The following is a 27,253-nucleotide window of genomic DNA, read 5'->3' on the forward strand; positions in this document are numbered from 1 at the left end:
GAAAAAAAAAAAGGTATCTAGGACCCTTACTCCCTGTTTCACTTCTGAGCCTAAGAAAATCAAACAAATATGAAAAAGCCCTAGAAAAGATAGCAGTAACTTTAATGAACCTCTGTCCTCACAACCTTAAGCTACTCTAGTAGTAATAACATCCTCTATGCTGCACAAGTGGCCAGAGAATCTAAGTATACTCATGGCTTTAGTTTTCCCAATGAGGAAGCAGGAAGATCATCTTTAACATATTTCTTAATGGCTTCTAATGAAATATGCATGGCATAACCTAAAAAAGTCCTAGTAACAAAATACTCTAGACATAAAGTACTGATGAAACTCAACTTTATTAACATTTAAACTGAGAGGGAATGCTGTACATATGGAAAGAGCTCAACGAGAAACCCTGCACAACTTGTGCGATGCACCTCTGGGTCAGAGCTGTGATGTTCCACTGTCCCGAGTTGCCAAGAGTCTGTGCTAGTTACTGCATATGCAAAGCCTTCGGGTTCCACAACCACAGAAATCTGGGAAATTAGAATTAGTTCCCTGGAGGGGGAAGTCAAAGGGCTGGACACATAAACCTAAAATATCCACAGACCAAGATCGGTTTGCTTCTTGTGATTGAGGAACCCTTTCAACCCTCCCTATCACTCAGGAGAAGTAACACCACGTATTCTGAAATTCACTGGCAGAGACGCTTCCCCTACTGTGGCAGGTGTGTCTACAGAACATCATATACCAGAACAAGTACTGGAATGATAGAATATTAAAAACAAGTGGTTTTATATATAGCATAATTTATCCCCCTCACATCCCCCCAAAACACAAAACAACTCTGCAGCAAAAACAAGCCCAGGAAATCAAACGAGCACAAAACTTACCTATATATTTGCAAACAGCTTTAGAGAAAAATGGTAGGATCTGGAGAATTTTTCTCCATGTATGAAGCAGTGCACATCATTACTACATAAGCTATTATTTAAAAAATCCTGTCTTATTTATACAAATATGGGTAATAGACAGTTTGAAGTAGGATAAAGGACCCACTGGGAAAGCCTGAGGTGCCCCTTCAGTAGCCATGTGTTATTACTGGGCAATGCTGGGACAACACGGCCCACTTGCCCATGTTTGATTTATTTGAGATTTAAGGGACTCTCTTTGTTTTAAAGCAAATATGAACTGGTAGATATCCACTGTAAGTGTACTTTAGGATTCAAAAAACTTTTAGGAAATTACTGAGCAGCTTCATGAATCACTCACACCTTCAATATTAATCCTTGATGGATCGGGAAGCTTCAATTCTAACATCAGTTGGTTCTGATAAATGTTGGAAAAAGAATAAGTGAATTATACTGGGGGATCATCCCTCATGAGGAGTGATCCTTTATCTCCAAAACTGTGACATACAAAATCTAGCTTCCTGGAGGTGATGGGGTTGTTTCCTCTGAAACTCTCTTCAGACAACAGGAAAAAGGCTGGTGAATTCTGTAAAGTGAATAGAATTTATTGGAGTTGAGGGGAAAAGAGGCATTTTAGACAATCACCATCGGGAAGAGGATAGGTCACCTTCTCATCAAATATGACAAATAAAATGCTTAATAAAGACAAGCAGTAGTTTAGTACCTTATAGCCACTCAGATATCTTCAATTCTTTTAAGGAAAATTTTGATTCTACTAAGTTTTCCAATATCAATAGTGGATGTGAATATATGAAACCTCCAGTTCATTTCTAGAAGTACATTTTTTTAAGAGAATAGAGGGATCAGAAAGAAACTCATTCCTTTTGACTCCGTCACGTGGAGCTGGATCCCTTTTCTGGCCACTTTGACTTTAGTTTGTGCCCTGGCCCTTCTGCACTACTTTCTTTCTCTCCTCAGAGATGAGATCCTTTACTGGCCTGTCTGCAACTAATATCCATTTTTCCTCCAAACTTTCTTTCTTCTAGTCTTCTTTTCCATCTTAAAAACAAAGAAATAAGTCTTTCATTGGCTTTCCATAATTAAGGCCAACCAAGCATTAATGCTTGTTCCTCTCTGTGGCAATCACATTCAAGAGTTGACTATGGTATCAAGCGTTTCTACCCTCCATCACATATTTCTTGTTTTAGAACTGACTTGGTGGTGACTTTACTTCAGTTCTGTCCAGTTCTCCCTCACGACCCTTTCTCCCTTGATCAGCTCCATGGCTCTGAAGGCTAAGGAAAGTCGGGAGCAGGCAGGTCTGGGAGGGGACTGACCTAGGAGACAGGCTGGTATTTTTACTCTGAGACAAGTTAGAAATGAAAAAGTGTTTGTGACTGCTCCCTTTGCAAAACTCTCCCTTCAGGTTCGAACTTGGAATTTTCCAGCTTTGGTCATGTATTTTATGCCCTTAAATGGTTTGTACTTTTCTCCATACATATCCAGACGATTCACTTTGAGTCCTTGAAAAAAGGAAGCAAAGGTAAGACAGTATTACTCAAAAGTAGCAAGAAGCATATGGTCTACATTCATGCTAATTCCAAGAGGCAAGTGGGTTAGACTTGTAAACAAATAAACCAAAATATTATTTTTCATTTATTTTATTATTTATTATGCCTATAGCCTCATCTTATAGCCTAGTTCTCCCTCTGGGAGAACCTGGCAAGCTACCAAGAGTTGCCTGCCCACATGGGAGAGCCTCGCAAACTCCCCATGGCGTATTCATATGCCAAAACCAGTAACAAGATTGGTCTCATTCCCCTGACTCTGAAAGAACCTCCAATGTGGCACCATTGGAAAGGACGAGTAAAGAGATTCTTCTAAAATCTTAGGGCTAGGATGAATGGAGACATTACTGAGACTGCTCGAGAAATTTGACGATCTCGAGACAGAAATTTGATGATGAGGATGATGATGATGATGATAATGGTGATGGTGATGATGATGATTTATTATGAAGCTTCATTCTTGGTACATGCCCCAGTTAAAGAAAAAAAAATTGTTCCAGCATAGAGCTAGCCTATTCTAGGACAGGTTCCTGAAGGGGATGGGTAGGGAGTGAGTTTGACGTGAAAGTCAGAGAGGTGACTTTCAGTAACAATAACTGCATGGTTTCCCTCAAATTATTAAACTTAATAGCACAGCAGGTAGGGCATTTGCCTTGCACATGGCCGACCCAGGTTCAATTCCTCCGCCCTTCTCAGAGAGTCCAGCAAGCTACCGAGTGTCTCGTTCGCACGGCAGAGCCTGGCAAGCTACCTGTGTCGTATTGGATATGCCAAAAACAGTAATAACAAGTCTCTCAATGGAGACATTACTGGTGCCTGCTTGAGCAAATCGATGAGCAATGGATGACAGTGACAGTGACATGAATTTATAGTAACAAAATTAATAAATTAATAAAATAAGTAAGTTAAAAATGAATGTTTCCTAAGTATCCTCACTGTACTAGGCACACAAAAAATATCTTATATTGTATAAAGTGTCCAAGATTGTTAAGCAGTGCCAGGGGTCAGACTAGGGTTGGCTGTGTGCAGGGCAAGAGCCTAAACTCTTAGACTATCTTTCTGGCCCCAAAAGATATTTTTTTATTTTTTTGCTTTTTGGGTCACACCTGACGATGCACAGGGGTTACTCCTGGCTTTGCATTCAGGAATTACTCCTGGCAGTGCTCAGGGGACCATATAGAATGCTGGGAATTGAACCCAGGTCGAACATGTGCAAGGCAAACATCCTACCTGCTGTGCTATTGTTCCAGCCCCAAAAGATATGTCAAGATGGAGTTTATAATTTAAATTAATTTTATATTGAATAGGCCCAAATAATTATAATAAAAGCAAACAAGAAATCTTTGGAAATTTGGGGAAACTGAAGATAAAGCTTGGGAAGCTCAAATTAATGAATTGAAGGTGATGAAGAACTGCCTTCGGACATGTGGAGCTTCCAAAATTGTTTCTATGTCTTAAGTCTCATGGACACTTTTCTCACATACCCAATTTCAAACTGAAGATTATAAACTTCCCCCAGACAAGTGCAAGAAAGATTTCACTCAAGATTCTAAGTAAATGAGACTGAACTCTGTAAATAAGGAGCTCCTGGAAGGATCTCTACTGCCTGAACGTTGTGGAGAAAGTCATTTCTGTTCTATTCAAAACTACTAGGCTCTGGGTCACTTACCGGAAATTGCCAGCTGCTGGATCTTAAACTGCAGGTTAATTGTGGGGTTCTCATCTGGTTTAGAAGTTCCAGCCTGAAGACTCATGGTTCCTTTCAAACTTGGTAACTTTTGGGGATTTATTTTTCCCACATCCCAAGTCAGCATCTTCAAAGGAAAAAGAAGTTACAACGGGAGCTTTCATTTAAGGTGGCTGAGAATGAAGCTCAGGCATCTGTTCATAATAACATAAGCTGCCTCAGGGTGTTTTCTTATTTGTTAGCACCAATTACTTCAAAGAGAAAACAATGTTCTTTTGATTAGCATCCCTTTCAAACACTGTCTAAGAGCTCTTGTGCTGATTTCTCTTTAACACTGGCAATTCAAAGCATCTTGCTTATTCTCTTACCTTAGTAACGGGGTCAAATGTGTGTGCTCCTTGAGATGGCGTGAGGCTCATATTCAGAACTCCTTTGGGCATCTGGCTAGTGACAATCACACCCTCTATCGTCTTCCCCATTGTCTGTTTAGGTCCAACTGTGATTTCAAAGCGTCCAAGTGAACTACTATCCCGGAAACTTATGCTATGTTTGACATACACTGGAATTGCCACCAAACTAGAAAAGAGAAAGATACCAAAAACCCATGGGTACAGGGAAAAAGGCAATATTTCCTCTCTGTGTTTTCTTCCCCCTTGGCAGCCTTTCCTTCCTCAACTACTTCCTTTAACAAATAAGCACCAAAAAACCTTTCTCCTTTTATAAAGCTGGAAGCCAGCTGGTAAGTAATGATTTTCTAATGATTCTCTGAATAATCTCAACACAACCAACAAGAATGAGAAAGCATTTTGAACAAAAATTAGGTGCCATGATAATTTTACTTTTTGTGGTAGGGTCCCCCAAGTGGTGCTCAGGGTGATGGAGGGCCATTAGCCAGGTTTCGTGGGCCTCAGGTTCATCCTGGCGGTGTGTGGCCGGGTCCTGTGCAGGCCAGCTGTGTGCTCTGGGTGCTATCTCCCGGAACTAAGGCACCAGGATTTTAAGTTCATTTCACCTTGTGAAATGTGACCGATTATTTGTACTTGGAAAAATAATATTCAAAATCCAGTAACCATTTATAAACTCTTGAGAATATTTCACCTCTTCTGACCCTTAGCCCTGAAGTAAGGTAGCTTGTAACATTTGACTGGAAGGAACAGAGAAGTCACAGAATGATACTGAAGCAGTAATGATTTAGTTTTCAGGAGTCGCACCTGGCCATGCCTTGGGGTTATTCCTGAGTGCTCTGTGGGGCCCTCTGCAGAGCTGGGGATCGAACCCCACTGATAGCCACATACAGGCAGGCGCCTTCCCCCACGCCTTTCTGCCCAGGAGCAGCAGTTTTAACATCTGTGCACTTCTCTCTACTATGCATTCTGCTGAATGTTTTATTTCCATCATAGCATTTATTGTTCCCAATGAATATCAAATAGTTATTCTGATTTTCAGCGAATACTGAGATTAAATAACTTGTACTGTAAATACTACAGTGGGATTCAAGTCTAGATAATCTGATCCGAGACCTATCTTTACTCTCAAACATTCATTTGCCTTCAACTGTCTTATTTCAAATCACATAGGAAGCTACTATTACGGTATTCTTTACTTTGCAAACCTTTAACTTAACCACTACATTTAAGGTTTTTCATAGCAGAATTTAATGTGTTTTGGGGTCATGGCATGTGAGTACAAATGTACTTGAATTTCAATTTAGAGGAAATCTCTCCTTTTTTAGACCTACAATAGAAACAAGAGCAGCAATTTTAATTAACACTTATTTTTTGTTGTGTATCACCTAATTCCCTCATTTGAGTCTCATAATAAGGCACTTTTACTATTTTCAATTTTCATGCAAGGAAGCAGACACCAAAGGTGGACTAACTCATCCAAGACTACCAAGTAAGGAACTGAAGGTAGGTGAATTTCAGTCTGAGTTCTTGATCACCATAGACATCATGTATACACACACACATTCAATTCTTAATTATGAGGGATGCTTACTTCTGTGCACTGACATGATAAGAGAGCAGGCGGAAGTTCCCATCAGGAGGGATGAACGAGAGTATCCGCTCTGATTCCCAGCGCTTGAAACGAACACAAGGATGGAAGCTGACATCGTCCAACAACCTGGGGTTCTACCATGATCAGGGAGAGAAAAGCAAGTAGGGATTGAACAGGCATACTTTTTTCAAAAATGTAATTCTGATGCTATTTTTGTTTTTAAAAAATATGCTGTGTTTATAGAAAAGTCAAGGCTGCTTTAAACTTTGTATCTCTCCTTGTTTTGCTCTATCTGGACAACTGTTTTTCCAGGAGCACTTAATTTCCCTTCCCCAAAGCTAAGTCTCTGGTCCAGGATTTTACCATGAAGGAGAGTGTAAGGTCTGGCATTCCAGTCAGCTTGACACAGGCATCAATCACCCCCTGGATCTCAGCAGTGATTGTAGAACCTGAGGCAGATACAAGATAAAAAAGATAAAAAGAAGAAAAAGGGTTATCCAGCACTTCTTTGTCCTTCACAACTTAATTCTTCCTTTTTCCTTCTCCTCTGGCCTTTCATTCTTTCTTATTTCCTATTCATTCAACTCACCTATTTGTCAATTCTTCCACATACTTACCAATTGCATACAAAGTATGAGACACTGAAAAATTAATGGTGATCAAAAAAATTAATGAGAAAGTTATTAGTCTAAAGCAGTTTTCAATTTGAGACCAGAATTAAACAGAGCATCATTATCTTAGCCAATGGCCCAGAAAATTTCATATAAAACTGCTTCCAAACGTCACTGATGAACTCTGCCATTAAATGTAACTGACACTAGATTTTGGCTACAGGGTCAAATGTGTACACTGTCTGTCATAGCTGACATGCTTCTCAACATGCTCCTCTCTCAACCTCTCCTACTCTTCCATTTTCCACAGTGCCTTCTGCAAGTTTGTTTTTGTTTTTTAAATAGGGCGACTCTCAGCATCACTGGGCCCATTGTTGAAAGCCTGATGGATTAGTGCTCAGTGCCCACCAGGGAAACCCAACAGAAAAACCCAACCAAGCAAAACAAAACTCCTTGTTTTTGCCACACCAGTAGTGCTGAAGGGTAGGGAGAATATAATACAGTGGACAAAACCCAGGTCTCATGGATATAAAACATGTGCACTAGCTATGTCCCTAGACACTCCTTCATTTTTAAACTTTTAAAAGTGCTCAGGGCTTACTCCTGGCTCTATGCTGAGGGATCACCCATGATGGGGCTCAGGGACCATATGGGATGTCAGGAATTGAACCCGGGGTGGCGAAGTACAAAGCAAATCACTCTGGCCCCAGCTCCTCCATTTTCAAAGTGAATAAAACCACTTTAATTGTACTCTAGGGATCACACAATTCGTGTGGTGCCAGGTGTTCCAAACTGCTGTGCTCAGAGGACTGAACTCTCACAAACTCTAGTTTGCAGTGCAGGTGCTTTTGCCACTGAGCTATCCCAGGGCATCTCATATTTGTTTTTAAATTGAGTTAACATTGGTATGCAAGTATAAAAAACTACTTATAAACCTTAGAGGTACGGTATTAGCTCACACATCACCAAATCACATTTCCTTTATCTATTCATCCATATGTAGATATTTTTGTTTCTTTATGTCAGCTGGTGGCTAGAGCGATAGCACAGCGGTTGAGCATTCACCTTTCATGCAGCCGACCCGAGTTCGATTCCTTTGCCCCTCTCGGAGAGGCCTGCAAGCTACCGAGAGTATCGAGCCTGCGTGGCAGAGCCTGGCAAGCTACCCGTGCGTATTGGATATGCCAAAAACAGTAACAATAAGTCTCTCAATGAAAGACATTACTGGTGCCTGCTCGAACAAATCGATGAGCAACGGGATGACAGTGACAGTGATACAGTATGTCAGCCGGAGTGATAGCACAGAGGATAGGGCATTTGCCTTGCACGCGGCCGACCCAGGTTTGATTCCTCCAACCCTCTTGAAGAGCCTGGCAAGCTACCGAGAGTATCCCGCCTGCACGGCAGAGCCTGGCAAGCTACCCGTGTCGTATTGGATATGCCAAAAATATTAACAAGTCTCACAATGGAGACATTACTGGGGCCCGCTTGAGCAAATCAGTGAACAATGGGATGACAGTGCCACAGTGCTATGTCAGCTACTATGAGAGTGTGGTCAACAAAGTTGTTCAGGCATTCAATGTTCCAACACTAATCCCACCACCAGAGTGGTCATCCCTCCATCAACATCCCCAGCTTCCCACCCACGCCTCTAGTCTGCCCACTTACAGGCACAAGCATTTCATTTCATATTGCTTGTTACAACAAAATTGCCAATGGAATTATCAAAAAATAGATTAGAGGTTAATTTATGGTAATTGTTAAATCTCACAGTGGTGTTGTCTGAGGGTTTACTGAGGTGACTGTTGCCATCTGTGTTATTATTTTCACTCATTGAGCTTGGTGGGCTTCCACACAGCTGCCCATCAAATCTGCTGTGCTCTTACTAGGCCATCAGTACTGTGAACTTTGGAGGTGCCAGTGCACCCCAGAATCTAGGGAGCTGGGATGATCAAGCTGGCTTGGCAACTTGACGAGGTTCAGTTGTAGAGCTGGGCAGTTTATATGCTGGAGGATGTCAGGTCTTGGAACTTCTGCCAGGGAGGGAAACCTGCCCATCCTCATTCTGAGAAGGCCCAGGAAGTTCTCAGCTTGGCGACTGATATACCTGAGACAATACCATTTTCCTTAGCAGGCCCACTGGTTTACATTTTCACCAACAGTACAACAAAGATTCTCTTTCTCCATATCCTTTTCAGCATTTGGTGCCTTTTGTATGCTTAAAACTTTATTTATTTTGGATGAGGCTCCAAAGTAAAGGCAAACAAAGCTAATGTGCTTCCAACAATATTCTGTCAACTGGGCCAGAAGGCTCAGTGCTTGAGAACAGCAATGCCATGCTGCTTGCATCCAGCAGTGCTGGTGGCCACCTGGGCCACCCTAGCAGTACGTGGGAGTAACTGGGGCTACATCTGGCATGTGGAGCGAGGGTCTTTCATGAACTCCAGCCCTTTGAGCTATATATTGGCACCTATTTTTTAGAGGAGTGGGGGTTATATTCTGGCTCTTTGCTCAGGGGTCAGTCCTGAAAGTGTTTGGTGAGGATCATATGTGATGCTAGGGTCGACTAGGGTGGCTTCGTGCAAGGTAAAGTCCTTAAACCTCTGTACTCGATGTCCAGCCCCAGTTCACCTTCTTGATGATCATGATTCTCACTCATGTGAGCTATCATTGTGTTTAATTTGCATTTCCCTGATGATTAATAATGTTGAGCATATTTTTGTATACCTGTTGCTCATTTATTTATCTTTCTTCGGGAAATGTCTATTCTGGTCCTTTTCTCATTTCTAATCAGGTTATTTGAATATATCTTTTGTTATTACTTTGAATTCATTTTTTTGTTTCATTGTTTGAGATTTTGTTTTGTTTTGTTTTGTTTTGGGGCCAAACTGGTGATGCTTAGGGCTTATTCCTGGCTCTGCACATAAGAAATCCTCCTGGTGGGAGTTGGGGAACCATATGGGGTGCCTGGGCTCAAACCTGGGTTGAATGTGTGCAAAGCAAGTGCCTGCCCCACTGTACTAGCATTCTGGCCCTTGAATGAGTTCTTAATGTGTTTTGGATACCAGTGCCATCAGATATTTATAAACATGGTTTATAAATATTCTCCCATTGCTGGGTTGATATTTCACTTTTATTTGGAAGTTCTTTTTATTTTGATGCAACCTCACGTATTTTTCCTTTCATTGTCTTTGCATTTGGAGTGACATAAAAAAGAATCACCACTCAAACGAGTATAAGAAGCTCTTTCTGTGTTTTTTATAGTTTGTAGTTTTATATACTATGTTTAGGAGAGCCCAGCATGCTATCGAGAGTATCTCGCCCGCAGAGCAGAGCCTGGCAAGCTACCCGTGGGGAATTCAATACGCCAGAAACAGTAACAAGTCTCACAATGGAGATGTTACTGTTGCCCACTCGAGCAAATCGATAAACAATAGGACAACAGTGCTACAGTGCATCTATTTTGAGTCAATTTATGCAAATAGAGCAAAGTATAGGCCCAATCTTATTCTAGCCATGTATATCTCCAATTTTCCGAGTTTAATGAAGAAACTATCCTTTCCTCTGAGTATATTCCTGGCAACTTGCTGGAGATCAGCTGATTATATAAGAATAGTTGCTCAGGGGCCACACCCAGCAGTATAGTTGCTCAGGGGCCACACCTAGCAGTGCTGAGCGACTACTTCTGAATCTGTGCTAAGGAGACCATAATGGTGCTGGGAACTGAACAAGGCTTGGCCAAATACAGGACAAGCATATTACTTCCTGTATCATCGCTTTAACCCTTGAATTCATTTCTGGATTTTCTATTTTGTTGCATTGGTCTATATGTCTGCTTTTATGCTGTTTTTGTAACACTTATAGTACTCTTTTGATAAATGCAGTTTTGTAATATATTTTCAAACCATAAAGTGTGAAGTCTTTCACTGTGTTCTGCTGAGGATTACTCTGGCTACCTGGGCTCTTCTTCAGTTAAATATGAATTAAAGGACCACTTGTTCTAATTCTATAAAGATGGCCATTAGGATTCTCACTGAGATAGCACTGAATCTTCAGATTACTTTCTTGTCAGTATTATAATTGTCCTAATAGATAAATGCAGGTTATCTTTCTGTCCATCTGTCTTCTTTTATTTCCCCCATCAATGTTTTATGATTCGTAGTGTACAGGTCTTTCACCTCTTGGGTTAAGTTTATTCTTAAGCATGTTGTTTTGTCGTTACTATGGTAACTGTGACTTTTTTTCTTAATTAAAAAAAGTTCACTATTATATTAAAAATAGGGTCTTTAGGGATTTCTTCTCATCTGCTCATACCATTTAAGTCTATTTCCAGTATCTAGCACAATGCTCAATGCAACAGCAAGCACTAAGTTAAAACAAAAGATCTTGGACAGGAGGAAATTCTGATACTAGCAAGCATTATATGAAACGACCTCTTTCTATCTTTGTAGTTGTGAGAATGGATTAAAAGTACCTACCCGATTTATCAATGATGGCATCAATCTCTTCAATTACATCAAAATAGGCTTCATTGTTGGTGTATTTCACACCAGTCCGTCGCCAAGGCACCACTGACAGCTGCCCAGTGGGAAGCTGGTCACCCACATTGGTACTTCCTAAAATATAGAATATAGACAATTAACAAATAGTCAGACTCCCACTATTGGATGCAATCAATTATCTATAACAATATTCCCATTATTCATAATCAATTAAAAAATCTGGGGAAAAAATTAAAAGTTTTTCCAACTTTTTTTTTTAACACAGTCAATTAGAAGAATTTGTGTATACTTAATCTGTTTCCTCAAGGAGTCCAAAGGTTAAAAATGTTACCTGAGATACAGATATCAGAGTTTGGTTTTGAAAGTAACCTGAACTTCGGTCTCTCAAATTTCACAATAGTTTGCAGCTTAAATAATGTATTGATGCTTTCAGTGGGGTGGGAATCTACATACTGATAGAAGATTTTCAACAGGAAAATAGCATTCTAGTTTGAAATAGACTATCAGGCACATTTAAGTATTAAAATGTATACACCAATAGAACCGTTCTCATACCATTACCAAAAGTGGAAAGAAACACAAATTATATTTCCTTTGGTCTGTAAGACCTGTAAATCAATTATTCATCTTGGGGGCTGGAGTGATAGCAGAGTGGTTGGGCGTTCGCCTTTCACGAGGCCTACCCAAGTTCGATTCCTCCGCCCCTCTTGGAGAGCCTGGCAAGCTACCGAGAGTGTCCAGCCCTCGCAGCAGAGCCTGGCAAGCTACCCGTTCGTATTGGATATGCCAAAAACAGTAACAATAAGTCTCTCAATGAGAGATGTTACTGGTGCCCACTCGAACAAATTGATAATCAACAGGATAACAGTGATTCCACCTACACCTCAACAGACATCAAAACCATATTTTTATAATTCCAAAGTTCTATATGCAAATTCTGAAACATTACACCTAATTAAAAACCCATTTCCTTTTATGGTCACCTAGTTATTTTTAATTTAAAGAAAGAATCATTAAACATACACATACATTCAGTATGATTATAAAACATCTATTTTCCAAAAGCAATTTTAAAATACACATTTCTAGATGTCGGTGATATTTAGGTAAAAATTCATCATGAATGATTTAGGCAATACTAAATAAAACTTTGAAGGTTTAAAATGAATACAGATTATTAAATAAAACAACAGATATGTTTTTCTAAAACAAGACACTACGTATTAAAACATGTCATCAAGTGGCTGGGGCCCCAGCAGCTGAACAGAAACAGTTCAGAGAGTGCCCCTCTGACATCAATGCAAACAACAAAGCCACAGCAAAACAGAAGTGAGCCAAGTCTCCTGCCTCACTGAGAATACTCAGTAGAGCATATTGCCATAAGCTTGAGGAGAGCTTTGGAAAATACAGCAACAGACAGGTTTATCGCTGAGGAGCGCTTTCTCTGTGTAGGAAAAGGGGAAAACAGAATGAAAGCTCAAAATCAGTACAGAACAGAAACCTCCAGCCTAAGGTGGGAGGGGCTGGAACACGAAGGTTTTATAGAACTTCAGATTTATCCCAGCACATGCTGGGTTGAAATCAGGCTTGGGTCTGTTGAGCCAGCACATTGGGCGACTGCTCTTGGCGCCAGTTGGGAGCAGCCATTTCTGCCGTGAGCTCTGACCCACAGGACTGCAGCCTGGACCTACCCTAGGAGTACTTTAAAAAGGCGGGGGTGGGGAGGAGGGGATCTGGAGCTATTCCTTGCTGTGTGGTCAGGAGTAAGCCTTCCAGAGGGCTCAAAATTTAAGCCAGGTCAGTGGGATGCAAGGCAAAATAAATACCCTCTGTACTATCTCTGGTCCAAAGTACTTTCTGACAAGTTTGTCAGATACCTCAGCACTAAAGGAAGCTTCCCAATGTGGGTGCAACAAACTTTATTGCCCACCTAAGATGGAAGGCCACTCAAATTAAGTTTGCACCTGCACCGACTATATCAGAAAAAGACTATTTGGGGCCAGAGTGATAGTACAGTGGGTAAGGCCTCGTACATGGCCAACCTGGATTCAAATCCTGGCACCTCATATGGTCCCCTGAACACTGTCAGGAGTAATTCCAGGAGTACTCCTGCAGAGTCAGAAGTAGCCCATGACACTGCTGGGTGTGACCCAAAAACAACCAAACAAACTGAAAAAAAAAAGTATAAAAGGTTGTTAAACAATCATACAGGTGAATTGTAGACTTAAAAAGCAGGGTTGGTCATACTTATATCAGGCCAAATAACATTGGAGCTTAAGAAAGCAATAAGAAATAAGGATAACATTACATTAAAGGATCAGAAGATCCAAAAGCCAGGAGACAGAACAGCAACTAGATACACGCCGTTCAAGTTTAGCACTACATGGCTTCCCAAGCATCACCAGATGTAGCCCTAGAAGCTCCAAACAGGACCGGTTGTGCTCTAAAGCCCTATAAGCACTACTGGGGTGGTCGTGGCACCACAGTGCATAAGCATCACTGTATCCCTGAGCACCAACTTTGAAATAGTAGCATGGTTGGCCAAGTATCACTGGGCCTGGCACCTGAGTCTCTGAGCATCACTCGGAAGGTTCTCTTCCCTGCAAAAGAGGATTTAACTCTTAATAATATATAATGATCACTCTGGACAAGACCTGAGGCTTAAAGTAGGTAAAGGGACAAACACGATAACTTTTCAGTACCTAGATTCCAAACCATAATGCCCAAAAGGAAAAAGAGAGAGATAGAAAGAGTTAGAGATAGAGAGAGAGAGAGACAGAGAGAGAGATAGAGAGAGAGACAGAGAGAGAGATAGAGATAGAGATAGAGAGAGAGAGAGAGAGAGAGAGAGAGAGAGAGAGAGAGAGAGAGAGAGAGAGAGAGAGGGAGACAGTGTGCCTGTCATAGATGCAGGTGGAATAGGGGGTGGTGGGAGGGAAATGGGGGAGACTGATGGTGGGAAATGTACCCTGTAAAAGGTCAGGTGTTGGAACACTGTATGACTGAAACCCATCATCACCAATTTTGTAACCACGTATCTCACAGTGATTCAATAAGAAAGAAAAAGATAATATATATATATATGCACCAAATAAAAGGACAGTAAAGTTTATAAAAATCTAAGAAGAGACGTTAATGGAAACAGAACAACAGTTAAATACTTTAATACCCCACTCTCATCAATGGACAAATCAATCAGATGTAACACCAACAAGGAAATAAGAGTCCTAAATGAGGACCTTATAAGAATGGGATTAATACACATGCAGGGGACTCTCACCCCCAAAAGTTGAATTCACATTATCTTTATGCACATGTAACAATGCCAAGGATAAACTACATGCTAGGGTACAACTGGAGTGCCCATAAAGTCACAAAAATAAAAATCATATCAACTAACTTTTCAAACCACAATGTAATAAAGATAAAAACTTAAAGTCATGGAAAACTCTAACATATAGAAACTGAAAATCAAAGATGAATTTAAAATATTCTTTAGAAAGAAGAACCTATGGAACATATCAAACTCAAGGTTCTTTTTTTCCCTAAGGGGAAAGTTCATAACAATACACACATATCAAGGAATGAGAAAAAGCCCAAATAAATAACCTAACCTCACAACTTGAAAAACCAGAAAAAGAATGAAATGAATACAGAAATAAGTAAACTGAAGAAAATAATAAAAATTTGAGCAAATAAAACCATACTGGATGGGATGTAAAGTAGAAGGTAACCAATCTCAATTAAGAAAATATTAACACACAAGCTCAACCTGTAACAACATGTTAGTAACCTCTTATACAAGACTTAAGGACTCCAGGGTGAGATACAAAAATATTCACACATTTTCTTCTAAGGAAACCTTTCTGATCACTTTTAGAGAATTATTCATAACAAGTAATATAAAATAAATTATTTAGAACCTGTTATTGGGGCAAGCTTGGGTGGTGATTGGCAAAATTGGAAATAATGGTGGTGGGATGGTGCAATGGTGGTGGGATTAGTGCTAGAATATTAAATGAAATAAATCATCATGAACAACTTTTTTAAAAAAGGAAAAAATTTTAAAAAAATTGAGCAAATATTAAAATACAGAAATTAATAATACATAATACCATACAAAGATGAATGAAAATAGCTGATTTTTCAAAAGAATGAACAAGATTGAAACTCTTTAGTTGAAATACTCATGAGAAAAAAAGACAAAACTCAAATCAATTAGATCAGAGATGAAAGGGGAGAATTACAACAGATAGCTCAGAAATGCAAAAGACCAAAAAAGGTTGCCCTAGAAGAATTTGACACTAAGCAAGAAAATCTAGAAGAAATGGAAACATTTTTAGAATTATATAACCTCTCAAGAAAGAATCAGGAAGAGATAGAAAAACTCAACAGGCAAATCATGAATAAGTAAACTGAAACAATAAAGAAAAATCTTGCCCCAAATAAAATCCCAGGCCCTGACAAGTTTATCAGTGAGTCCCTCCAAACTTTCAAAGAAAGCATCAAATTCTTTTAAAAATATCAAAGAAACAGGAATCTTTCCTAACAGCTTCCATAAGTCAATATTACTCTAGTATCAAAAACAGACAGAGATATTACTAAACAAAGAAATCACAGGCTGACATACCTAATGAACATTGATGCAAACATCTTTAACAAAGTATCAGTGAACTAAACCTAACAATATAGCAAAGGATCATAGACCATTGTGTATTCAAAAAATGAGTATGAAACCATGGTGTTCTCTTGCCGCCTGTCTTCTGTGGTCTCGGGCCACTTCCCCCAGCCTGGATGGCTGGTGGCAATGGGTGGATGAAGGAGGAAATGAGCACCAAGCTGGTTCGTGATCAGTTGCAATTTATTCCAATCTCATCTTGATTCTCCTTCTATTCTTCCCCAACCTCCTCTGATTCTCCTCTTCCTGATTCTCCTGGATTGTCCTCTCGGTTCTCTTCTCCCTGCCTGCTCTTATAGACTTAGTTATATCCCCAAATCACAAGGGGTTGGGGTAGCAATTGCACATAGGTGTGGTCATACAATCAACAGATGTAAAGTCTTTTCCTCAGGGGAAGCTTCTCCTAGAACAAATTCTCATCCAGCAAGATGACCAGCCTAAGGGCGAAATACCATCTAGGGGTGCATTTCTCCTTTCCTTTGTCCAACAACCACTTAAACATTCATCTTAACTCTACTTTTTAATAATATTAGTTATTTTGTATGGACACAGTAAGAGATACATTAAGCTTGTAGGGTGGCTCTCTTGGGGACATCTTGCTATAGATCTCAGACTCCAGTGCTCAGGCCAGATTAGTCTTTCTAACCCTAGCAGGTTAGAAAGGGTCCTAATCCAGTTGTTACTCTTTGGATCACGACAGAATTTGTCCATGACCATGCTCTGAACATATAGTTAAGTACTATGGCGCCTGGCCTGTCCCATTTCGATACCAGGGTAGCTCACAGCTTGCCCTTGGCCCATCCAATCCCTCGTCAGGACCCTGCTTTTGGGGTGCTCGGAACTAAGGGCAACTAAGGCTTAAGTCAAGAAAACAGATGTCCAAGAGTGAATATTATTCGGAGTCAATTAACTCCCAAGTTACAAAAACATATTAATATTAACATATTAAGTTAATATTAACATATTAATATTAACATATTAAGTTAATAGCATTAACTGTCTTCCTATGTCTATACAAAAGGACATTACTCTAAAATGACTATGCAAAGGACATAGGGAGAAGAGAAAAGCAATATATCACTTACAAATACAAATCCAGAAAGATTTGACCTTACAAACCAACAGCATTTGATTAGGGCATAAAGGTGATTGACCGGTTAGGGAAGCAGAGCACAAAGGTTACAGATAAACACAGAGGAATGGGAGTGCCTCGGGGGCACTATGATGGGAGTAATTTAATAAACCTAGCTCTCTGTGGAAAGGGAGAAAGGACAAACCAATGTTAAACCTAAAATGTTTAGAGCTGTAGTCCAATAGACACAGAGGAATGGGAGTATCTTGGGAGCATTGTGATAGGTGTAACCCAATAAACCTAAACTACCTGTGGCCAGGGAAAAACGACAATCCAATATTATCCTACAGCCATGATCAGATGGGGATCATTCAGGTATGCAAGGATAGTTCAATACACACAAATCAAATAATGCAGTCTGCCATATCAACAAAATGAAAGACAAAAATCATGTGATCATATCAACAGATGCAGAAAAGATTATAATAAGATTTAACATTCATTCACAATAAAAACATAAAAGTAACAAACCTCAAGATAGCAATGGGCATACATAACCACACAGCCAATATCATACTCAATGTCAAAAAAAAAGAAAACAACAACCCAAAATCCCAATTGAAAGCCATTCTTCAGAGATCTGGCAGAAGGTAAGGACATCCATTTTCTCCACTAATATTCAAGAATTTTTGGAACTCAGTGCCTCATCAATTAGGGAAGAAAATATAATCAAAATCACCCAAGTTGGAAGAGAATTTGAACCATCATTATTTGCAGATAACATTATACATAGACGATCCTAAAAAGTCCACTAAAAATTTCTTAGAAAAATAACCATTTTCAGCAAAGCAGTAGGTTAAAGTTATAAAATCAACACATACAAATCTATTGCATTTCCAGATGCAAACAAAAATTAAAATAGAAACATTTTAAAAAACTTTTTTATTGAATCACTACTGTGAGACAGACCATTACAAAGCTGTTAATGATTGGATTTCAATCATACAGTTAGAAATACATTTTTAAAAAACAGACAACTACATGCAAAAGAGAGTCCAGAGCCCCTCAGAAACAAGGAGAGTCAGTCTACAACAGAGTGCAAGATATATAAGGTGGAGTTAAGAAGGCCTCTTCAGAACATGCTCTTGGGAAAACTGGATTGACACATGAAAGAGAGATGGGGGGAGGATGGGAAGGGAAAGGGAGAGAGGGAGAGAGAGAGAGAGAGAGAGAGAGAGATAGAGAGAGAGAGAGAGAGAGAGAGAGAGAGAGAGAGAGAGAGAGATTGGGTTTGGATCTCACACCATACATAAAAGTTAACCGAAAGTAGATTAAAGACTTCGAAATTAGGCCAGAATCCATAAAATACATTGAGGAAAACAGGCAGAACTCTCTAGAACATGACCTCAGAGGTGTCTTCAGTGATTTGACACCTGTGCCAAAGTTAACAGCAAAAATAATTAGGACTACATCAAACTAAAAAGTTTATGCATAGTAAAAAAAAATCATTAGTCTAAATAAGACACCCTATTATGGGAAAAACACATGCTATACATCAGATAAAGAGCTAATATCTAAGATATATAAATATATAAAGTACTCACAAATCTAAAAAAATATGACAACCCCATCAATAGCACTGTAGCACTGTCGTCTAGTTGTTCTTCGATATGATTGAGCGGGCACCAGCAATGTCTTCATTGTGAGACTTGTTACTGTTTTTGGCTACGCCACCAGTAGCTTGCCAGGCTCTGTAGTGTGGGTGGGATACTCTCGGTAGCTTGCCAGGCTCTCCAAGAGGGGCGAAGGAATCAAACACCGGTCAGCACGTGCAAGGCAAATGCCCTGCCCACTGTGCTATAGCTCCAGTCTACCCCATCAATAAACCCCATCAATAAAAAGTGAAAAAAGTACGTCCCTTCCCATTCTCCCCTCCCTCCCCCACCCCCCCGCACGGCCCCTTTGGGGTCCTGGTTGTCAGGCCCCAGAACTGCCTCCGGGCCATATCTAAGCCCCCCTGGCCGGCCTTGATCCAAAGACGCAGCAGTGAATCCCACAAGACAGCAGCTGGGAGATCTCTCCGGACCCCATGCCGAGCCGATTTCACTGGGCACCTCACATGGAGCGGGTGTCCTCTCTCAGCCTAACCCAGATGAACCCCCGGTGGCCACAAACTTTCAGAAGAAAAACCCAGGTACCAGCGAACAGGGTCTGAAGATGCCAGGCCACATGGCGGTGTAGACAGCTTGTCCCTTCCTGTCTCCCTGGCCCCCGAGGTCCTGGCTGTCACGCCCACAAACTACCTTGGGCCATATTTAAGCATGCCACTGGCCTTGATCCAGAGACTCCCAAATGAATCTCAAAATGGATTAGCTTCCTACACGGATGTCTCTGGACCCCAACCATTTACATACTTAGAATTCCAGTGCAAAAGTAGCTGCATGACCTCTCATGATATTCATAATAAGCAATAGAAAATAAATTATCTAGAATCTGCCTGTGGCAGGCAGGCTTGAATGGTGGTGGGAAGGTATAATGGTGGTGGGATTGGTGTTGAAATAGTGAATGTAATCAATTAATGTGAACAACCTTATGAAAATAAAATTTAAAAGTTTAAAAAAAGGAAAAAGGGAGATGAATGGACACTTTCTGGAGGAAGATATACCAGAAAGTACAAATATTAAAAAATGTTCATCATAATTTATCAGGAAAATGCAAATTAGAATGAGATATCATCTTACACCTGTGACAATGATCTGGATCAAAAAGACCTTAAACAACCAGCACTGGTGGGTGTGCGGTGCAGAAGCGTCCTAACTCACAGCTGGTGACCCGTGTCTGGTTCAGCCTCTGACAGAAAACAGCATCTTTTTTCTTAAAAAGCTGAAAATAGATGCACATTCCAACTCTGCCACCAGGTAAGCTCATCTCGGGGGCCCAGCTTCAGAGACTCATGATTAAATCTCGGAAGAGATCAGCTACTGCAGACATTTCTCAGATGCACAGTCCTGGCTGAGGCCACTGTGGCAACCTCAGGAGGAGCTGGGCCAAGTCCCTGCTCTGCCTAGGTTGTGGTGGCTGCTGCCAGGCCTCTGGCCTGACTCCACTGCCTCTCAATGGAGCTCCGCAGAGACACAGGCCTGTTGAAACTTCAGGCCCAGCGGGATTTTCTTGGCTGAGAACTGTGAGCCCGTGCTTCCAAGAGCCCTGGCAACCGTCCCACATCCCACATCCCGCCAGGTAAGTTCACTGCCCAGTTAAATATTTTGCATTTTCTGGAGCACCAACATCGCCAAACGCTATGACACCAACACCCCAGCAGTAGCACACCAGACTGGATGGGAATGTAATGTAGGAGACAACTAAGTTCAACGAACAACAACATTAATAGAAGGTTCAACTAGCAACCAACCCCTCAGACAAAAGGACTGATGTCCCAGGGTGAAATATAACAATCTCACAAATTTTATTTTACTGAAGCATTTTAAAAAAAATAATTTCACTAGCCATTTACTGAAAAATAAAATAAATATAAAAACAAGCAAATAAATTATTTTGGGCTGACTATGGGGGCAGGCTTTTGGGTGGCTGAGAAAATGGGAACAATGGTGAAGGGAAGGTCACAGTGGTGGTGGGACTGGGGTTGGAATAGTGAGTGCCTGTATAAATGTGTCATGAACAACGTTGTAAACCACGGTGTTTAAATGAAGTGGAGAAAAGCAGACACGCCTTTCCCTAATCTCTCTCAATTCCGAATCTTAGCTGGTTCTTAAAACTTTATTGACTCAGTTTTTTCCTTAAGATTTCTTCAACAGATTTTCAACAGATTTTCAGTAAATTTCTCTGTCACTTGTAAAATAGTGTTTTGTAAAATGAAGAAAACCTAAAAATAGCATTTCCACAAGACCCAGTCATTCTACTTCTTGGCATCTATCCCCAAAACACAAAACATTAATTTGGAAAGATACATACAAATCTATGCTCACTTTGGTGTTTAGTACAATAGCCAGAATATGGAAACAACCCAGATATCAACAGACAAATATATAAAGAAACTGTGGCATATATACACATGTATATGGATTATTATAAAGCTTTAAGAAAAGATAAATCTTGAAGTTTGCTGCAACTGGGGTGGAACTGGAGGGCATCTTGTCAAGCAAAAAAGTCAGAGGGAAGAACAGTATCAAATTATCTCACTCCCATGAAGTGTATAAAAAACTATAGTAGGGAATAAAGAATATCAGGTGACAAACCCTTGGCCTTGGATTACAAAACAGATTACCAAGCACAAAACCACAACTGCTAACATTATTGTAACCATGTTAAAAAACTACAATAAAAATAAACTTTCTAATGTACCAAATCATAAAAACTTAAACAATAGAATGTTCATAAGGCAGGAAAAAATCCAAAACCAAATAGACAGTTCTATCATTACCAAACATAATGATAGTTCAAGATAAAAACTTAATGTTAAGGAGCCTGGGAGTGTGACTCAGTGGTAGAGAACCTTCCTTGCATGTGTGAAGCCATAAGTCCATTTTCTAGCACTGCCACGGGCATGCACTCTCTGGCACACATAACCTAGTGTAGGTCCTGCAACCATGTCTGAACCCCTGAACGTCACGACAACAACAAAGAGAAGAAAAGGGGGAAATACATGTTTTGGGGGGAAGCCCAAAGCAGTGTTTAGGGGGCCTGAGAACAGCACTGGTGGTTCTGAGAGGGTCTGTGGTGCCAGCAGTGCTGAAAGCTGTCACCAGGCTGCACCCAGCAATGTATCTTGACTTCTGTACTATCTCCTGGTTGCCACTTTCTCATCATTTAAAAAAAATTGGAGGGTTTGGAAATGTTTTATTTAAATTTTTTTATATGATTACCAGGGATCACACTTGCACATTTTAGCTGTGGTGCTTTTGTTTGTTGTGGGGGAAGAGAGCACATCACACATCACACATCAGAATGTGGTATTTTCACAGTTGGTTACAGTGTTTACCATTACTAAGAGTTACACTCCCTTAATTGTGGTTCTTGCACACCATTGTCAGAAGTCACACTTTTCAGCTGAGATGCTTACACACACTCTGGTTACAGTACTCGCAAGGGCCACTATGATGCATATGCTCACGGCTGTCATACTTCCTGGCTGTGATGCTCACAAATCCTTCAGTGCGGGTTGCTTCCCATGATTCATGGTACTCAACTACTTGCAACTCAAGGGGTCACAGACAGCAAAGTTGCCAGGTATAAGTAGCAGAGCCACTAGGATTACACTAGGTGCAAACGGTGGCACCAGGGATTTGACTTGCACCCTCATCTTTGCAGGCGGGCATTCATTGACCCCTAAAATACTTCATTTAAAAACAGGGTATTCAGGGGCCAGAGAACAGCAAGCAGGGTGTACTTGCCTTGCATGTGGGTGGCCCAGGTTCATTCCCTGGCACCTCATATGGTCCCCAAGCCCCGCCATGATTGATCCCAGAGTGCCACTGGGTATGCCCCTCCCTCCAAATAATTAAAATAGGGTATTCAACTAATGGTAACAGGACAAGTATTTCCAAACCTTTTGTAATTCTTTTTTCAAAGTTATACTGGCTATTCTTGGATATTTATGCTCTGTAAAAGTATTTTTTCAATAAATTTATTAATTTTCATGCACACCTTTATGTAGTACGGAAATTCTAAAACGTAAAACCTTAGTAAAGCAGTAAATTTGACTAAAGCAAACTTTTTTTTGCAGATGCAAGATAATTTATTTTGTATTGCTTGTTATGAATTATATAAAATATCTGTAAGGGTCTATCTCACAACGATTCAAGAAAAAATAGCACTGTAGCACTGTCATTCCGTTGTTCGTCGATTTGCTCGAGCAGGCACCAGTAACATCTCCATTGTGAGACTTGTTGTTACTGTTTTAAGCATATCGAATACACCACGGTTAGCTTGCCAGGTTCTGCCGTGCAGGCAGGATACTCTCAGTAGCTTGCCGGCTTCTCCAAGAGGGATGGAGGAATTGAACCTGGGTTGGCCACGTGCAAGGCAAACACCCTACCCGCTGTGCTATCGCTTCAGTCCAACAAGATACCATTAAACCACCGAATTGCAAATTTTTTTCTTTTGGGGGAAGGTTGGGTTTTTGGCCACACCCAGCAAAGCTCAGGGATTACTGCTGGCTGTGCGCTCAGTGATCATATCTTGTGGAGCATGGTTCGGGCACTAGAGCAGATAAGACCCAACCTTGCAAAATGGTCCTGAGGCAGGGTCCCATGGATGAGAGTATCTGGGCAAAGTTGGCAAGAACAGGGTGTCAGCACCAGTTGTCTGGCATTGAGCCTCACTTGACCTCCTAGTCACATGAGTCCAAAACACAGAAATTGTCATGTATGCTTATCATGTCACCCTAACCCCAGCATCTAGCAGAGTTGGAGAGGTAATAGGCCAATAATGCTAAACTTTATGTGATTGGACCTTCCTATAAAGCTGAGACTTCTATAAAATATGTGTGTATTTGGCAATAAAGTGAATAGCCATCAGCTGCTCCCGGAGGATGTTTCTCCCCCGACCCATCATCCTTTGCCCCACGTCTACCTGGACCCAGTGAGCAACGTGTCCAGGCACCTTGGGGATAAACTTCCCCAACAATTTCTAGTGGTACCTGGGGAAACACGTGCTGCTGGGGACTGAGCTGAAGTCATTCAAAGCCAGGCAAGTGCCTCACCCTTGAACTATCTCCCCAGTCCATGCACTGGCAAAGTTAAAAAAAAAAAAGTTTAACAGTAGTAACAGAAGTTAGATTTTCATTAAAAAAAAAAAAAAATTTTAATCCTTTTGGTTTGAGGACCACACCTAGTGGTACTTAGGGGTTACTCCTGGCTCTGCACTCAGAAATCATTCCTGGAGGTGCTTAGGGGACTATATGGGATGCCAGAGATCGAACCTGGGTCAGCGTGTGCAAGGCAAAAGCCCTACCCACTGTACTATAGCTCCAGTACCCAAGAAATTATTACTTTGAAAAGCATGAATTGGTATAACTTCTCTGGAAGGCAATTTGGCATAATGCATTAGAGTTCCAAGTGCACACCCTTTGACCTAGTACTTCCATTTCTATGACTGAAATCACCATAGATATGCACAAAGATTACATATAAGAATCCTAATTTCTTGCTACTTAAAAAAAATTAGAGGGTCACAGAGAAGCAAAAAAGTATAGTTAAAATGACATCTGTACTTATATGTTCATCACAGCACTGTTTACAATAGCCAGAATCTGGAAAAAACCCGTGTGCCCTAGAACAGATGACTGGTTGAAGAAACTTTGGTACATCTATACAATGGAATACTATGCAGCTGTTAGAAAAAAGGAGGTGATGAATTTTGCATATAAGTGGATCGGCATGGAAAGTATCATGCTAAGTGAAATGAATCAGAAAGAGAGAGACAGACATAGATAGATTGCACTCATCTGTGGAATATAGAATAACAGAGTAGGAGACTAACACCCAAGAATAGAAGAATAGTAGAAATAAGTACAAGGAGGCTGACTCCATGGTATGGAGGCTGGCCTCACATTCTGGGGAGAGGGCAACTCAGAGAAGGGATTACCAAGTATAATGCGGTCTGAGGCCATGCGGGGGAAGGGTGATGTGGGCTGAATGTAGACTAGAGACTGAACACAGTGGCCACTCAACAAAAGGGAGAGAACAAAAGGGAATACCCTGCCACAGTGGCCACTCAACAAAAGGGAGAGAACAAAAGGGAATACCCTGTCACAGTGGCAGGGTGGGGTGGGAGGAGATGGGATTGGGGAGGGTAGGAGGGATGCTGGGTTTACCAGTGGTGGAAAATGGGCACTGGTGAAGGGATGGGTTCTCGAACTTTGTATGAGGGAAACATGAGCACAAAAATGTATAAATCTGTAACTGTACCCTCATGGTGATTCACTAATTAAAAATAAATAAATTTAAAAAAAAATTAGAGGTCAAAGTACGGTGGGTAAAGTGTTTGCCCTGCCTGCGGCCAACCTGGGTTCAATCCCCGGCATTCCATGTAGTTCCCCCGAGTACCGCCAGAATGATTCCTGAGTGCAGAGCCAAGAGTCACCCCTGAGCATTACTGGGTGTGACCCAAAAAAAGCCAAAAAAAAAGAAAAATAGAAATAGAAACAGGGACTAAGTCAATTTAGGGTCTATTACATTTGGCATAAAACTACCACTGTATCTGTCATTGTCATCCCATTGCTCTTCGATTTGCTTGAGCAGGCACCAGTAACATCTCCATTGTGAGACTTGTTGTTACTGTTTTTTGCATATCGAATACTTTATGGGTAGCTTGCCAGGCTCTGTAGATGAATTATCATAATGGGAAAATTTTCACAACAAATTAAAAATACATGAATTGTCCTAAAATTTTGTCCATCCATAGCCTATAAAACAAATCACTGTATCAATGTCATCCTGTTGCTATTCAATTTGCTCGAGCGAGCACCAGTAACGTCTCCATTATGAAACTTTTACTGTTTTTGGCATATCGAATACACCACAGGTAGCTTGCCAGGCTCTGCCGTGCGGGTGAGATACTCTCGGTAGCTTGTTGGGTTCTCGAGAGGGACGAAGGAATCGAACCCGAGTCGGCGACATGCAAGGCAAACGCCTTAACTGCTGTGATAATTTTGTAAAAAGTGAGGTGAGGTTATTTTCAAGTTCCCCTAGTTTTTCTGTATTTTTGATATTTTATACTCACTGTGCTTCTTTTATAATAAGAAAAATATTTGGGGAGAGGAAACACTTCCTCCTGACTTTAAAAACACTAAATTTTCTACATTCTAGCTTTTTAAGTTGTGACTGAGTGGGGAGGCTCATAAAAAAAACTGGCAACAGTAAAAGTTCTGAACATGCAATGACCAAAAATTAATTAAAAATCATGGGCTGGATGGTACGGCAGTCTAGCAATCATCCACACAGGGCTCCATCCTTGACACCACTCACAGTCCAGGAGCCTGCTGGAGTAAGCACACCTGGGGGTGACGCAAGCCCACACCCTACATACACTAAAACAAATGAACTGTGTGCTGAATCCTGTTGTATTTCTTAAGTCAAAGAGTTGTGAACAGCAGGTGATTGAGAAGTTTTGATTTACACTACAAAGGTAGTACCTGACGTAAAACACAAAGTCTTTCAAGAGTCAACTAACATTCCCAGAACAAAAATTTAAAACAGTGATCACCACTAGGTCACATGCAGATGATAGTAGCTTTCTGTGGACTTGCCTTCTCCATACCTGTTATGGTGTTGACAACTGTTCGTAGGATAGTGGGAGGCTTTATCAGTTCTTTGAGGATGTTGGATTCAGTAGCCAATGGAAACCCATTGTCAAGCATCTCTTCCAATACTTCATAAACCACCACCACATTGTCTTTGATTACTGGCTCTGAACACACTCCAAAATAATCCTGGTGAAAATACAACATATGCATTTGTTAGTTAAAGGCTGCAATAAGTGATGAAAAAAAAAAAGTTCCTAGGCAATAAGGACCTACTTCTGTCCATATGTGTTTCTGGGATAGTCTATAATGAGGGAAGAAAATGTAACTATAGTTCTCTAGCTGTCTGGATGAGTTTGTTAGAAAACACTGAACTGGCTAATAATACTAGTAATACTATTAGTTTTGTTTACTAACCAGAGTTAAGTAATTTAAAACTGTCTGGACTAGTTTCTTCAACTAGACAAAATAAGTGGAATATAAAACAATCTCTAAGTATAATTAATGATGTGTTGCATGTTTGGGAATTGCTAAAATTGTAGATCTTAAAAGTTCTCATAAAAAAAAGAACTGACACCTGAGTGATTATAGTGGGAGGGCACTTGCTTTGCACGAAGCCAACCTGGGTTCAATCCCAGCATCCCATATGGCCCCCCTGAGCCCACCAGGAGTGATTCCAGAGTGAAGAGCCAGTTGTAATGCCTGAGCATGGCTGGGTGTGGCCCCCAAACAAAAACCAAATAAAAAAGAAGAAGAAAAGAGAAAGAGCTATGTGTGGTAGGGGGATATTAGACTTATTTCCAGGATTCTTTCGTGATGCATACAAATGTTGAATCATGCTGTACACATGAAACTAGCATAAAGTTATACTTAAAGACTATTATATGCATTTATTAAAAACTGCAAACAACTATGCAAAAGGTAACTTGATATGACATAAATTGACCTGAAAATCTTTTTAACCCTATTCTACTATTTCTTA

General features: G+C 40.6%; 1 protein-coding gene across 2 annotated transcripts in view; it reads right to left on the reverse strand.

Annotated features, from left to right (window-relative positions):
* Positions 1–319: 319 nt before the first annotated feature.
* AP3M2 (adaptor related protein complex 3 subunit mu 2) overlaps positions 320–27,253 on the reverse strand; it is a 32,529-nt gene continuing 5,595 nt past the window's right edge. For both annotated transcript variants that reach the window (XM_004606841.2, XM_055123664.1), the window contains exons 3-9: positions 26,289–26,460; positions 11,236–11,373; positions 6,510–6,595; positions 6,147–6,280; positions 4,517–4,724; positions 4,131–4,275; positions 320–2,416 (exon numbers count right to left, since the gene is read on the reverse strand). In XM_004606841.2, the coding sequence (XP_004606898.1) occupies positions 2,316–2,416; positions 4,131–4,275; positions 4,517–4,724; positions 6,147–6,280; positions 6,510–6,595; positions 11,236–11,373; positions 26,289–26,460 (984 nt within the window). In that variant the 3' untranslated portion in view covers positions 320–2,315. The remainder of the gene's footprint in view (positions 2,417–4,130; positions 4,276–4,516; positions 4,725–6,146; positions 6,281–6,509; positions 6,596–11,235; positions 11,374–26,288; positions 26,461–27,253) is intronic.

This window comes from Sorex araneus, chromosome 1 (assembly GCF_027595985.1).
Source record: "Sorex araneus isolate mSorAra2 chromosome 1, mSorAra2.pri, whole genome shotgun sequence".
Classification (NCBI taxonomy): Eukaryota; Metazoa; Chordata; class Mammalia; order Eulipotyphla; family Soricidae; genus Sorex; species Sorex araneus.